The following is a 14,957-nucleotide window of genomic DNA, read 5'->3' on the forward strand; positions in this document are numbered from 1 at the left end:
CCCCCAGCAGGCTCAGGATGAGGCCTACCAGCCCTTTCGATGCTCCAAGTCCTCAATTTCATCCTGAGCAAATATCGCCCTAAATCGGGACGGTTGGACGCGGTCTGTCTGCCCGCAGGGCTTCCCAGCGTGTCTGGCCTGATTCTGTTTCAGCTCTAGCAATAAACCTGCGGGCCTATCATTGGCAGCCGAATTTGGCTCGTGTGCATGTTTTCCTTCTCCAGACGCTCCTATTAACAGCCCTTCGGCCTCAGCATTCCTGGTGGTCCCGAACATAATCCTGGCACTAAAACCCCAAGGGCAGGCCAAGGTGCTTTCCCCTGCTTGCATCCCATTTCTCCTAGCTGGGAATTTCCCTTTGAAGCTTTATCTAGCACCAACGAGAGCATCAGGGAGCTGCTGGATGCCGAGAGGGAATAGAGGACACGTACACCTGATAGACACAGGTATTTATTTCACCCCAAATTCCTTCATTTGTCAAGAGAGGTTGAGTCATCCACCGAATATAGACAGGTAAAAAGACCTCAGGAGGCACCAAAATCCTGCTGTTGACTTCAGATGAAATCTAAAGGGGTGGCTGGAGCTCTTCTAGACCCTTGCAGTCCCTGAGCACAGCCAAAGGCCCTGAAGAGGAGAGGACAATGCATGATGGGCAGTATTAAAATAAATGGCTTTCTTTTTTTAGCCTTATCCCCACCTCTGAGGGCAAAAATTTTGTGGTGGGAGGGGAAAACATAATTATAGTGTGGGGTTCGTGTAACAGTGGAGATCCAGCTGTTATCACTGCCCTAGAAAAATAAGTATTTGGGACTTTTTCTCTCTTTTTGCAACACAAGGGACAGGTAAAAGGGCAAAGTTTTGTTTTGTTTTGTTTTCTCCTGATGCATTGGTACCTGGGAATCTCAATGTTGTGAGCAGTCATTTAGCTAAGTAGTAGATCATTAAAAAATAAATGGGGATAAAATCATGGCCACTGCACTGGGCAGCAGAGGGAAAGGATGCTCCTTTCGATTATTATCCCCCTGAGGAGTTTTTTTTGTAGCTGGCTGCAGAGATTTTGGCATGGCTTGGGGTTGTAGGGTCTTTTTCCTTGCGTGGATACAGGTGTCCTGCTTCTGGAGCCAGTTTCAGCTTCCAATCTATTTCTGGAATGAAGAGTTTGGAGGAAACCCCTTCCAGCCTTGGGACCGAGAGCGAGTCTCTGTCCTTCCAGCCTTGTTGCTGGCTGGCTCCAGTTTTGGGGTGAGAAAGGGCAACTTCAGTGCACAGCAGTGATTGCTCACATGTGTCCTACCTGCAGGCATGGGCATGAGAACTTCAATGTTCTTGGACCCACCTAACATAGGACAAAACTTCAGGATGCTCAATTTGGTACCGAAAAAAAATCTTCAGGAAAACATATCAGGGTTGAATTTTCCTTCCCTTGCTTGATCCCTGCTATTTGGGATGCCCAAATCTCTCTTTATCCTAAGCAATCCACCCACAGAGGGTAGAGGTGTCCTGCTGGAGATGTTTCTGCCCCTTTTTACAGAGTGCTGCCCCAAATATGAGCTGAATTATTAAATGAAAGGAAGATATGAAAAATCTCTCTCCTTCCTGTCTCCTTGCTTCTCTGGGCATCAGAGAGGGTTAAGTAGGGTGCAGAGCCCCTCTGGAGAGGGTTTGGGTTTGGAGACAGGTGGAGGGAGGTGCTGGAAACGTGATCCTGGCTCTGGGCAGGGAAAAACGCTTTGGCACGGAGGGGGAGAGCAGAGCTGGGGAGGAGGAGGAGGAGGAGGAGGGAAGAAGAGCGGTGGGTGCCCAGGATAGCTGCAAATGGGGGAGGGGAAGGAATGGTAAGTGAGACGGGGGATGACAGGGGACAAACGGGGCAAGCAAGGGCTGGGAAGGGGCAGGAGCTGAGAGGCGTTGAAATCTCCGTGGCATCCAGGGCTTGGGCTGGTTTCCTCCATCGCAGTGGCCAGCAGTGGTCCCACGCTGCCTCCCGCTGTGCCCCTGGGTGCTGGGACCCCTTGGACCCGATGCAAAAGACTGGGAGATTTGGGAGGACGCCCCTTTCCTACACCTCTGCTACGAGGTACGTGGGGGCTCACATGGGATTTGGGCACAGGGAGGGCAGTGGGATGTTTGTCTGTCTGCTTTTCCTGTTCCCAACAGGCTGCCCTTTTTTTCTTCCATCAAGGTGTCTCACTATTTTTCCTTTTCTTTTTCCTTCTCTTCCTCTTTTCTCTTCCTCTCCTCCTTTTGCAGCTCCAGAGTGTGGATTGCTCAGCAGCTCATGGGCCGCCACCTCTTCCTTTCCATAACTTTATGATGAAAAATACATATGTGGCACAGGGAAAAAAAAAAAATCAATACAGTTTTATGTTTGTTTATAGATCAGCATAAATGCTAGCTGGAAGAGAAAGTAATTTCCAGCCCATAGGGAATGATGTGGGTATGAATAAAAATCGATGTATGTGAGAATTAAAAAAAAACACTTACGTAGGTGGAAATCCCTTTCCCTTAGGGAATTGTGTACATAATTTGGTATATATTGCATCTCTAGGGATGCATATGTGTGTACATATATATATATATATATATATATATATATGCACCCATATATATATACAAGCTTGTGTGTGAATATATACATATAAATATATATGTATTCTGCCGTTCTCCTGAGTCATTTGTTGTGTGTTATTTCTGATCACAAACTAACATGGGTCATAACAAGCATGGGTACATAGATTTTATTTTCCAAGAAGAAGCGGGATTCTTTACCAAAACGCCAAGAAAGCCCAGCACAAAGTTTAAACCAACCTGGAAAAGTTCATTTCTAGTTCCAAACGAGCAAGTCTGGGATGGAATAAATGCAAAATTCAGCTCCTGCTTTGCAGATGTCACCTGATGCTGGGAAATGCATTTTCCATAAAAGCTTTGACATAGCAAAAAAGGCTCAAATGGAGGCTGGATGTCTCTTATCTGAGGTTTTTCCCAACTGTAAAGACATCAGGATCAATTCCATCCCTGCTATAAATCAGAAACCCTTTCCCAGACCTCTGGCATCAGGGCAAGATTTATTTTGCTAATGCAGTGCCTGGGGTTGGGGTTTGTTTCCCCCTGGCTCTGCACATCTCCAAGGGAAGAATCTCAGCTTGGAGATGTCAGCTCAGCTGGCTTGTATGGATGGGATCACTTGACCTGTTTTCATGTCCTCATTAGGAAAAGATGAATCACCCCCCCAGAAGTGCCTGCTTCTCTGTGTTTTTGTTAATGTGAACCCAAATAACAAGATTTTGTTAACCTTTTACCTCCCTTCTCCCTAACAAGAGCTTTGGTGAGCTGCTTGTGTGGAGACAGCCGTAATATGGACAAATCCCAGCCTGCAAACCCATCCAGGAAAGGCCCTATATAATCATTCCCCATTAATGTAAGGCTTTGAAAGTTGCACATGGGATTACCAGAAGGCAAAAAAAAAGTGTTTTTGAGATGCAGGACCCTCCATCCAGAGCTTAATCTTTATGGATTTAGGAAACTTATTGCCAGATTTTGATACAGACCTTGCATCTGAGTGTATTCCCTTTCTCCTGTTGCTTTTTATGGCCCCTGTTGAGCCCTGGAGCTCAACCAAGTCATCTGAAGCACTAGAGGGTGAGACGGGGCTCTAACAAGAGCTCAGATGGTTACCTGGATCGGGGCCTAGAGCAGCTGCTAAACACCCACCTCGGGACTCAGATCTTGCCTTTTGCACCAGCTCGGCCAAAAGGCAACAAGATCTGACGTCGGCATCTGTGTCCTGAACAGTTTCCCTTTTCCTGGAGGGGAAACGAAACAACAAAAACACACGTAGGGAGCTCAGATGCAAATGTTTTTTGGAGGAGCAGAGAGCGGGGCTGTCTTCTTGCTGTGTTTTTTCCTACCTCTACATCGTGCCCTAAAACTGAGGTCTTCGTTACCGGTTTAAAGAAACCGGACACTGCAGAAGTGACCTCGGGCAGCGGGCTCGTTCCTGGAAAAGAAACGCCCACTCGGGGCCGGGTGCCAAGCATTCATGCTCCGCTTCCAACCCCGCTGAAATCGGTCTTTGCCCGCAGGAGAGAGGCCATGGCGGCGATGTTCCTGCCCGGCAATCTCCAGGACGAAGCCACTTGCTCCGTCTGCCTGGAGTTCTTCAAAGACCCCGTGTCCATCGAGTGCGGGCACAACTTCTGCCGGGCGTGCATCATCAAGAGCTGGAAGGACTTGGAGATGGACTTCCCCTGCCCGCAGTGCCGGGAGGTTTTCCAGCAGAAGAGCTTCAGGCCCAACCGGCAGCTGGCGAACATGGCCGAGATCATCAGCCAGTTCGCCCTCCGTGGGGCCAAGGGGGCCGAGGAGGATGGGCTGTGCGCGAAACACAGGGAAGCCCTGAAGCTCTACTGCAAGGACGACCGCAGGACCATCTGCGTGGTGTGCGACCGGTCCCGGGAGCACCGGCCTCACGCCGTGGTGCCCGTCGACGAGGCGTCCGAGGAGTACAAGGTAGTTGTCTCGGCTGTCTGTCCGTCCACCCTTCTGGTGTCTGTGTGGTCTTTTTCACCTTCCTTTTGTTGTTTGTCCTCACTCGAGTCCCTGAGATGCCACCTGGATGGGATCTCCCCCAAGCCCAGTGCTGGGAAATGTTGAACCCTGCGAGGAGCCGGGTGCTGCTTTTTCCCCCAAAATTCCAAGAACTTGGAAAAATCTCCCTTTTTGCTATATACACCCAAACCTCTCGTGTATTACTGCTCTGCAGAAGGGAGAGGGCAGAGGGGTGGAAAAACAACTCTTGTGAAAGCTCCAGGCTCGAGCCACGCTGCCAACAGCCCCCGCGGGCACCCACCTTGTTGGCAGAGCAAACACCCACGTCTATTTTGGGTGCGGGCGAGTAGCCAAAGACGTTGCCTGAAGGCAAGGTTGAGTTCATGTCAGGAGCAAAGCTTGCCTAGGTGTGCACGTGGCATGACAGCAGCCCACGTACCCTCCCTTCCCATCCTCTGTCTCCCCTCGGAGGTTTTTTTGTGCTTGCTGCAAGCACACAAGCTTGTGGCTGCCAGTGAAGGTTGCAAACGTGGGTGCCCGGCTGCACGTGGGCAGAGCTGAGCTAGCAAATTCCCCCATTTAAATTTTTTTTTTTTCTTTTCTTTTTTTTTTTTTTTCTTGCAATCCTGCTTGCATTTGCATGGCTGGAAGAACAAGTTGTGCGCAGGCAGAATGAGATAGCAAAAAATATATATATATAGCAGTAATAAGGAAAAGCAACAAAATGGTAATATCTTCTTGCTTTGTTTCCTAGGAGAAAATCCAGGGCCGTTTGGATTTCCTGAAAAAGGAGAGGCAAGAGCTGCTGGAATTTAAAGTGAACGATGATAAGAAAACCCAGGAGCTTTTGGTGCGTGCAGTGCAATGCTCCAGGGTGGTTGGGATGCTTGGAGGGGAGTATGTTGAACACTCCCATCATGTACAGGCCTGTCTGTGCTTCCAGAGCTGCATTCCTTGGGGTAAATCCTTCCCATTTGCCCCTGGGTTTTGTCTCAGAGGGGATTTGGTCTGCTTGTGATGACGATCCAAGCTGAACCTGGGATTTCGGTAGAGCTCCCAAGCAGGAGATGATGGTGAGACAGGGACTGAGGGTTATCTGACAGCGTAGATGCCCTCAGAGGGGGAAAAATCCCGATGTGATTAGGTTTTCCTACACAACCCCTTCTCCTAGTTTGGGCTGTGGGAGCAGCAGCTGATGACAGGGACTGGGGAAACCTCTTGGCCACCATCAACACTTGGAGAGTGTTGCTTGGCTCTCTGCTACCCCAGGAGAGAAAAGGAAAGCCCAATTGTTCAGTGCAGAAGGGAAAAAAATACCTGAGATCTTCCATGGAGGTGAGAAACCTGCCCCAGTTGTTTGTTTTTTTTAACTCACTGCTGAACAAAAATCTTTTCATAGGGAGCAGGGAGATGAAGAGATGCAACCGAGGTCTTGCAGAAGCTGAACGCTGTTGTCTTCAAGCCTCCATCACTCAGCAATGCAATGTCACATGAGAAAAACCAAGCCACCTTTTATTTTATTTTTTTTTGGTGCTTTTCACTCCTAGAAAACAATAGAGAATGAGCGGCAGAAGCTGTTGGTGGAGTTCGAGGGGCTACGGCAGTTCCTGCACGACCAGGAGCACATCCTCCTGGGGCAGCTGGAGAAGATGGAGAAGAGCATCGCCAAGAGGCAGAACGAGAACATCTCCGACCTCTCCAAGGAGATCACGCTCCTCAACAAGCTCATCACGGAGCTGGAGGAGAAAATCCAACAGCCCATGCTCGAGTTCCTCAAGGTGAGGTATTTGCAATGAAATGAGGATTCAAGTATGAGTCTTGACACTTCTATCCCCTTTATTTTAATGTGATTCTGGATCCTGTAGAGGTGGTTTAAGGATAATTGTCCTTTTTAAGTGTGGTTTTTTTTTTTTTCACCTTTAATGAGCAGATAGTGCATGGCAGTGTCTGAGTGCCCCAGGCTCTGTTAAAACAACAAAACAACTATTTTGGGCTGAGGAACACCTCAAAAAAGAAGTGTGCTTTTCCTTTTTAATATTCGTGGATAAATCTTCCTGCCATGAATATATCTGGACCTTTCTATCACCCATAAAGTCCAGTTTTGAGCCATGTCACACCTGAATTAGACCTTACATGATGAGCCACCACAGTGGTACTGCCTGGATCCTTAAACCTTTTGCAAATCCAGGCTTTGATGGGTTTTCAAGGCACAAGGTTTTGTGGCTTGCCAAGTCGTAGATGTCCGTTCCTCCAGCTTAACGGAGCTGGCGAGGGCTCAGGATGGAGTCTGTGGGGTGGCACGTGGAGCCCAGCAGGATGCAAATCCTCACCAATTATCACAGCGGAGCCCTGGCTGCAAAAGGTTGTCTGGGACCTGAAAACAGAGAGGGGTTTTCTAGTCAAAATGAGCTCTTACAAACCTGGAAGGCGTGAGGAAAAGAGCAGATGGAGTCCAGGCATTGGTTGCTTTGCAAAAAAAACACACCCCAGCCCTCTGTGTTACCTAAATTTTCCTTTCCCAATGATGTGGGGTTGGAAAATCCAACCCAAACTGCCCACCCCAAAACCAGGCAGCCCTGTTCCTCACCAAATAGCAAAAGGTTAATGGACGTGCTTTTAATTGCTCATGATTTTGATTAGAGCAGGTATGTGATGTACGCACAGATCTGCTTGCTGATTTTCTGTGCATTTTTTTTTTCTTTTTTAATCAAAACCAGCTTTTCTAGCTCTGCGCTTTCAACCAAATCAATTGCCCCCTTTTCTCCCCTATTTAAAGTCAACTGAGTGCCATGTGGTTGCTTAAATGTGTTTTTCTGTATTAAACAGCCTTTGTCAGAGTGGGACATCTGACTCCCAAATATTCTGGGGTGAAATTCCCCCAGTGGCATTAAATTCCCCTCCAAGCACACGGGGTTAAACTCCCTCCCAGGCAGCATTGAGAGCACTGTAAATATTTGCAGAGCTTGAGCGAGGCTCCAGTACTTGGCTATGGGTGAGAAATTTCACATGGCCTTTGCTCAGCCCTCACCAACGCACATGAAAACGATCCTATAACAATAGGTGACTTTTTATTTTTTTTTCCTAAAAGGTCACATTGGAAATCCTCAGCCATCCCATTCCCTGATTATGGCTTTCTGTTGCCTTAGGATTGGGTCTGATGTGCTTGCCACAGTTCATGTCCCTTTTTATTTCAAAACAAATACTATTTCAAACATCATTTCAAATATTATTTCAATTTCCAACATTATTTCAAAGTGATCAGAAGGGGCAAATACATAGGGCTGAGCACGGTTTTCATCCCTGTGAATTTTCTCCGTGCAGCAACTAGGTAGTAAGGATATTTCAACCTGTAATTTGCCTCCATAATTAACCCTTCTTGAGGGCGAATAATTTCACCCCTGTGGAGTGAATCTGGAGTATCTGTCTCATGATGGGATAAATCAATCCTCGGAGGAGCCCTAAACTCTTCTTGGTGGTGACTACATCGTGGAAGACCAGATATCTCCAGATATCAGGGAGAAATAGGTGTGCAGGATGAATGCAGACCTCCAAAGGCAACCTGCCAACCAAAACCACATCACAACTACAGCCAAAAAGCTGGAATCTTGTACATTGTACAATATCGTACGATATTGTACATTTGCAAGGCTGCTTGCTCCCCTCAGAAGCAGATATTTGGGTGGGATTTGGTGGGTCTGTGGTCTTCTGGAACTGAAAACAAACATTTGGGACGTTGATTTGTTACAGCCATAAGGGATGGGATGTCCTGGATGGGTTTGATGAAGGGGAGTTGCTCGCAATGAGCCATATGGGACATAGCACGGGTTGCACAGGTATTTCACTCCATCTCTCTTTTTCCTTTCTAGGATGTAATGAGCATCATAAGCAGGTATGGAGCATTGCTTCTCCCTTTCTTTCATGTTTTTTCCCCACCAGCCCTGTTTAAAGGTCACTGCTCGCAGTCCAGATGCCAGAGAGAGGCACCAGGGTAGACCTGGATCAAGCCCTGGGTCCAGCTTTTTGGAAAAGAGCATCATCAGAAATTCTTTTCCTAGCAGAAAGCTTCTTCAAATGTCAAATGAGACCAGAACCCTTGAGGTGATTTATTTCTGATCCATAATTCACCCCAGGGCAATGCTTTGGGCACCACTTAAGCCCTTAGAGCTGTAGTAGGAGCAGCTGGGTGGAGGTAATGTAGCACTGACCCCCTTTACAACCAGACAAGGGGATTTAACAGGGTGATGTGCAAACCCTGATGTCCTCAGCCTGCATAAGGTTCACCTAAATCACTCAGATTTGGGATCTGCCCCTTCTGAGAGCCAGAACTCACCTGCACGTGCAATGGAAGAGGAGGAGGTGAGTGCACCAGGGCCAGGATAGACCATGATGGAAATCATTCTCCAGATTTGCCACTAAATTTTCTGCAGTTCCTCCTCGCTAACAAGATTTGGGGTGGGCACAGCACGTTGCCAGCTACAAATAAAAAAAGAAACAGGGGGAATAGCAACGATTTCTTTCCTGCTTTCTCTTTTTTCTTTGCAGAAGTGACGATGTGAAGAGCCACAAGCCTGTACCCGTGTGCACGGATATGAAAATGCACGTCTGCAATTTCTCTCTCAAGACCGTCGTCCTTGAGAAAGTCGTAAAGAAATTCAAAGGTACGTGGAAACGAAACCGGGGGGGTTTTAAATAGGCCTGGCCTTTAGGAGAAAGGGCTGAGGAGCGCTGGGGATGCTGCAGATGTCTCGAGGCGCCTTAGCTCATGCCTGGCCAGCGGTACCAAAATAGGAGAATAAATTATGTTGGAAGGGACTTCTGGAGATGAGAAAGGACAGGAAAGCCGCCAGGGTCACAAGTGAAGAAGATAAAGGGTTTATTTCAAAGAGGAACAAAAAGATGAACCTGAGCACAACCATTTTAGGGCAAACAGCCCACGGTTTGCAGCTCCAACAGCCAGGCTCTGCGTTTAAAACCCAGCCCCTTGCAGCAGTGCCGCAAAGCCACGAGATGGTGCTGAGAGGTTTGGGAAGGAAACCGAAGGGCTGGAGAACCAGAAAGGGCAGGTCTGAAAGAAAAATAAATAAATATAAATAAATAAATAAACGCAAATTATGCCCGGGAGCAATAATAATAGGCAAGGCTTGTGCTGGAAGTTCACAAGTCATAGTACAATGAGGAGAGCAAAATACCGCAGGGCACATAAAAAATAATAATAAAAGATAATAAAACATTAAGAAAGCCTTTAATAAAATAGGATGTTACTGTGCTCATTTTTTTGATCAAAATTTAAATCTATTTAGCAGGAATTTCTTCTCTTGCTTTTCCCCATTGCCCAAGCTGGCTTGGAGCTGGGATGCTCCATCTTCAGCCCTTGCTTCTAGCTGAACGTAATGTGGGTGTAAATGTCCCCGTAAAGGAGATTTTACATTTTTTTTTCCTGTCTCTCTCTATTTTGCCACTTACTGCCTGTCTCTTCTTTTCAGAAAACCTGCGGGATGAACTGGGAAGAGGTGAAAAAGGTAAAAGGCACATGGTTAAGGCATAGCACCCTGGAGCAAAGACTTGAAATTGTGGTTGTAATTTGCAAAGCTGGTTTTGCAAAGCCAAAGAGAGAGTGGAAAAAAAGAGAAAAAGGCACTCTATTATTTTTTTTTTTTTAATATCTTCTCTTTCAATGATTTTCAGATCCAGCCTGCTCAGTTCAAGAGTCAAAAGCCGATTTTTCTAGCTGACGCCGGGGATCTGACAGCTAAGCTAGGTCCTTTCTACCTCTTTACACTTAACAAAACTACAGCGTGGAACAGACAGAACAGATTTTGAACCCCTCAAAAATAGATTCACGCCCTTTCCAGCCACGACCTGCTTTAATTCTGCTATATTTGCTGTGGCCAGGTTTCAGAGCAAGCTGTGGTTGGGCTCTTATTTCCTCCGGAGTTTGGGATGGAGAAGGTGTGGATGCTCCATGATCTTCTCCAGTGCAAAGTCAAATGTTTTAAAGTTCTGCTGAAAGCTGTTGGAATCATGGCTGTGGGCAGATGGCCTCTTTCAGATGGTGTCAGGAGGGAAAATTGCTCACTGGCTCCTCGGAGAGAGCAAAGGAGCAGGTACACATGAGAAGTTGTGGATTTGCATCCACTCAAACCATCTGAGTTGGTCCAGATTGACTCTTTAAATGATGAACCTGGCTGTTTTTCCCCCAGAATGTTACAGGGGGCATCTGTTGTTTTGCTGGTGGTGGTGAGGTTGAGAAAAACCAGGAAAACACAGCTATGAGCTCTGCAGCCTTGAGCCCTCTGACTTTGCACTGCAGTGGATGTGGGGCACACCCTAAAACTCAGCCCCCGTCCTCCAGCTCCCTTGGCCATAATGCAAAGGTCGCATAGCTCGAGTTCTGCCAGCAAAGCCCTCTTGTTGCAGAGAAGGCTTATTCTTGCTTTTAAGGTGGTGTTTTTCAGCACAAGTCTTGCAAACCCCTTGGGGAAGGCAAAGGAGGACATGGGTTGGATCCTCCCCAAGCACAATCCGGCTGAGAGGGGTCAGGTTCTTCTCACAAACCTCCCCGACCACATCCTGAAAAATGCCGAGGGGTTGGCAGAGCAAAAAAGAAGAAAAGTTGGCAATGACTGCTTAAAAGCAACACAGCAGAACAACCCTCGCTGCATGTCTGGGGTGGTGTGTGTGCATGTGTAGAGGTAGAACTTGGCTGGTGCAGTTGCACTTTCCCCCTAACTTTTGCGAATGGACACACATTGAAAGCACCTCTCTCATGTTCTGATATAGTGCAGCACACAGGACATATTATTTTAAAGCCAATCTCCCATTTTTATTTTTATTTTTTTGAGGAGGAATCTGCTGCTTGATCTTTGAAGGAAAAAATTAAAAAACCTTCCCATGTTATCACTTTTCCAACCCCTATGAAATGCCACAGAGCTTTCAACCACACCATGGATCTTTTTGGACTTCATATCAAATTTTCAAGCCCAAATTAATGGATCTTGATAGAACAAAAAGGCCTTTAGTTAAAGAAACTCTGGCACAAAAGCCACCATGTTTCTGCTCTTAATGTCCCATCTTGGAGGTGCCCAAAGCCACAAAGGGTCTTGTTCAGACACGGCGACTTTGCTGACTACAACCACAATTTGAGGTCACTAAAGTGCTCACTGTTTCCTTTGAGCCTGATTTTGGAAGGGGAAAAGACGTTAGGATCAAAGTTCATCTATATGCATGCTCTGTTTGGGCTGCCTGGATGTGACGAGGTGTGTAAAGGTGCCCTTAGGTCACAGCTTTCTATGGGGATGTGTCATCGTGGGGCAGTTTGGGGACAGATACTCAAAAATTTATCAGATGGGGGTTGCACACAGCCCATCTTGTGTGTTGTACATTAGATGAGCCAGAAGCAAAAAAAAAGAAGCAAAAATATCAACATCTTTTTGGGAAAAAAAAAAAAAAAAAAGGCTTGATCTAAGGTCCATTTTTACTGTATATAATTACTAATAATTTGCATGTGGTTTTACCATGGGTTAGCAACCAATAAGCACATCCTTAATCCTTCGTTTTTCGTTTCGTAAATCCTCACTGAGTTACTATCGCTGTAACTGCTGTCACCAACAGAGGACCTGACCCTGGACCCCGAATCGGCGAACCACCTCCTCATCCTCTCCGCAGACCTCAAGAGCGTGAGGATGGGCTGTAGGAAGCAGGAGCTGCCCGACAACCCCAAGAGATTCGACACGAACTCGCGGGTCCTGGCCAGCACGGGCTTCAAGTCGGGAAGACATTACTGGGAGGTGGAGGTGGGGGCCTCGGACGGTTGGGCCTTCGGGGTGGCCAGGGAGTCCGTCAGGAGGAAAGGGCTGACGCAGTTTTCCCCCGAAGAAGGGATCTGGGCGGTGCAGCAAAATGGGGGCCGCTACTGGGCGGTCACCTCACCCCAACGCACGCCGCTGTGCCTCAACCAGAAACTCAACAAGGTCAGGGTGTACCTGGATTACGAAGGGGAAGAGGTGTCCTTCTACAACGCCGACAACATGCAGCACATCTTCACCTTCAACGTCGCCTTCCAGGAGAAGGTGTTCCCCCTCTTTTCGGTTTGTTCCACGGTTACGTACATCAAACTGTGCCCTTGAGGCATCTTGTGGGCTTCGCTCGGGGCCTCTATCCATGGTCAAGACCTGGTCGGCCGCGATGAGCTCAAGGGACTCTCAAAACAACCACGCAGCCTGGGTCCTCACTATATGGGGTCTTCAAATCAGCTTAAAACAGAGAATAGATATTAAAAACTAAAGCTATTACAATCAGCAGCCCCCAGAAGTTTGCAGCCACCGTCTTAAACCTACCCTTGAAGCAACCCTCAGCAAGAAGGAAACCACTGGTAGCTGGATTGGGGCTCTAAGTCTGATAACAAATGGGCATTTTTCTTTTCTTGTGTGGGTCTAAGGATTATTAAGACCCACCCAAGACCAGGGTGGGGAGGTTTTGGAGCAGAACTCCCCTTTGAAAGCATCGTTTCCTCAAAAATGAACTGTTCAGTAGGTAAAGGTCCCGTGGAAAAGGTGAAGAGAGTGGACAGGACACTTTGGACTTCCATCCAAAGCCAGAAAATGGAAAGCTGCTTTCTTTTTGATCAAGTAACATCAGCTAGAAAGCTCAGCTGGGGGATTTGCCTCTTTCCCTCTTGCTGGGAAGAAAGGCCCCACAGTAAAGGGCAGGTTATTTATTTTAGGTTCTCCTTCTAAAATTTGGTATAACGCACTCCAAAGCCTGTTTTGTGCTGTCCCGATGGTGGTCTCATCTGTCCTGGGTGATCTGAACCATGCGGCCACCAAGATCTGACCTCTCCTGGATAGATACCACGGCCTTTGGGTTGTTCTTTCCATCAGCTTGTATTTGTGCTCTCTGCTTTGTTTCTCCGTCCGTAGCCCTTCTGGGCAGGTAGTGCTGCTATTCTGAAAAAAAAAAGGCCAAAAAAAAAAAAAAAAAAAAGTGCTTTTCTTGTGAAAAAAAACACAAATGTTAACATTGCTCAGGTGTGTTTGACCTGCAAGACCTGTATTTCTGAATTGTGGTGCTCCTGTGTGGCTGCTCCAGAGCTCCCCTTTCTGCCAGAAAATGCCATTTGCAAAATAACGTGGTGAGGTTACTTTGCTTGTAGCCATGTGGTGCTGGATCTCCTTTATTTCCTCAGTCTCTGTTTACATCTCAGCAAAATCACCCATTTACCTTCACTTTGTTTTTCATGGAAATCTTCACTCTTTGCCAAGACAGAGCAGAAATTGAGTGAATCCACAAGAAAACATCTCTGTGTTATTTCCTCAGTGGAGAAGTGCTTTGGTGCCTTTTTTTTTTTCTTTTCTTTTTTTTTTCCCCCAGGTGTACAGGATTATCTTCCCAATGCATCATTAGAAGCTTTCTCTGTGCACAGCTGAGCCCTCAGCTCTGCCCCAGGTAATGGAAATTTGACCAGTAACTACTGGAGATGAAGCACAACCCATTTCCAATGAGGTTCATTAATGCTGGTTAATTTAAGATGCCTTTCCATTAGTCATAAAAAGAGATGAGGGTGACCAGCCAAGGTGTGACCATCTAATTTTTTTGGCTGGTGAGTTTTTTTCTTTTTTTCCTATCCTGAGGGTCTTTTATTTTTTTATTATTTTTTTTTTTAATGAGTTTGGCTTTAAATCCACATTAGTTAAAGCTGCAGCAGCTCTTATAAAGGCCAAGCCTTGAATAGGTGAGCAAAATGCCTGGATTTTCTAAGCTTTGTCCATTGCTGAAACGATGCAGCTGTAGAAGCTGTAAAAATAACAGCAAAAGAGCAATCCCTGGAATAAAAAAGGTAGTAGCAGCAGGCGTGGGATTTGTTTTATTGCAACTTGGTGTTTGTCCTATCTGTACATGAGAAGTGCTGCTTTTCCCTCAAAACGTGCAAAATCCCGTGGGAAGCAAAAACGTTGCATAAATGGATTTGAAAGCTTCCAAGCTGTTCCTGGGCTGCGTGCTGCAAATAAAATGTGAAGGTGCTACCCGAGCTCAGCTTCCCTTTATTATTCCCAACTGCGAAGGGTCTGGAGAACATCAAAGTCGTGGGCTGAAGGGCTGCCCTGTCCAGAATTTGGGATGGGGTCTAGGGAAATAATTTAATAACAGTGTGTGTGCATATATTTATATATGTATATCTATAGTGGGCGTACATATAGAGTGCTTTTTCACATCTTTTTATGTGAAATGCAAACCCAGTGTTTAAATATTCCCTCTAATAAAGTGCAATAAAGAAATTACATTAAAAACCTAGAAAATTTTTGCAGGAGAGGGAGAGTTGGGCATGTCTACCTGGGCTATGCCAGCAGCAATGTGGAGGCTTTTTTCATTGCCTGCATTTTAGCCAGATCCACTGAAATAAATAAATAAAT

At 46.6% G+C, this 14,957-nt stretch overlaps 1 protein-coding gene across 1 annotated transcript; it reads left to right on the forward strand.

The window, feature by feature from the left end:
- Positions 1 to 4,092: 4,092 nt before the first annotated feature.
- LOC311220431 (E3 ubiquitin-protein ligase TRIM7-like) lies at positions 4,093 to 12,895 on the forward strand (the record flags this gene model as incomplete). The annotated part of the gene is made up of 7 exons (XM_084303959.1): positions 4,093 to 4,509; positions 5,303 to 5,398; positions 6,096 to 6,326; positions 8,415 to 8,437; positions 9,091 to 9,206; positions 10,032 to 10,067; positions 12,160 to 12,895. 7 exons carry the CDS (start codon positions 4,093 to 4,095, stop codon positions 12,672 to 12,674), a joined length of 1,434 nt encoding a protein of 477 aa, XP_084160085.1. The 3' UTR covers positions 12,675 to 12,895.
- Between the last annotated feature and the right edge of the window lie 2,062 nt (positions 12,896 to 14,957).

The sequence above is a fragment of the Netta rufina genome (assembly GCF_964035555.1).
Source record: "Netta rufina genome assembly, chromosome: 31".
NCBI classification, from domain to species: Eukaryota; Metazoa; Chordata; class Aves; order Anseriformes; family Anatidae; genus Netta; species Netta rufina.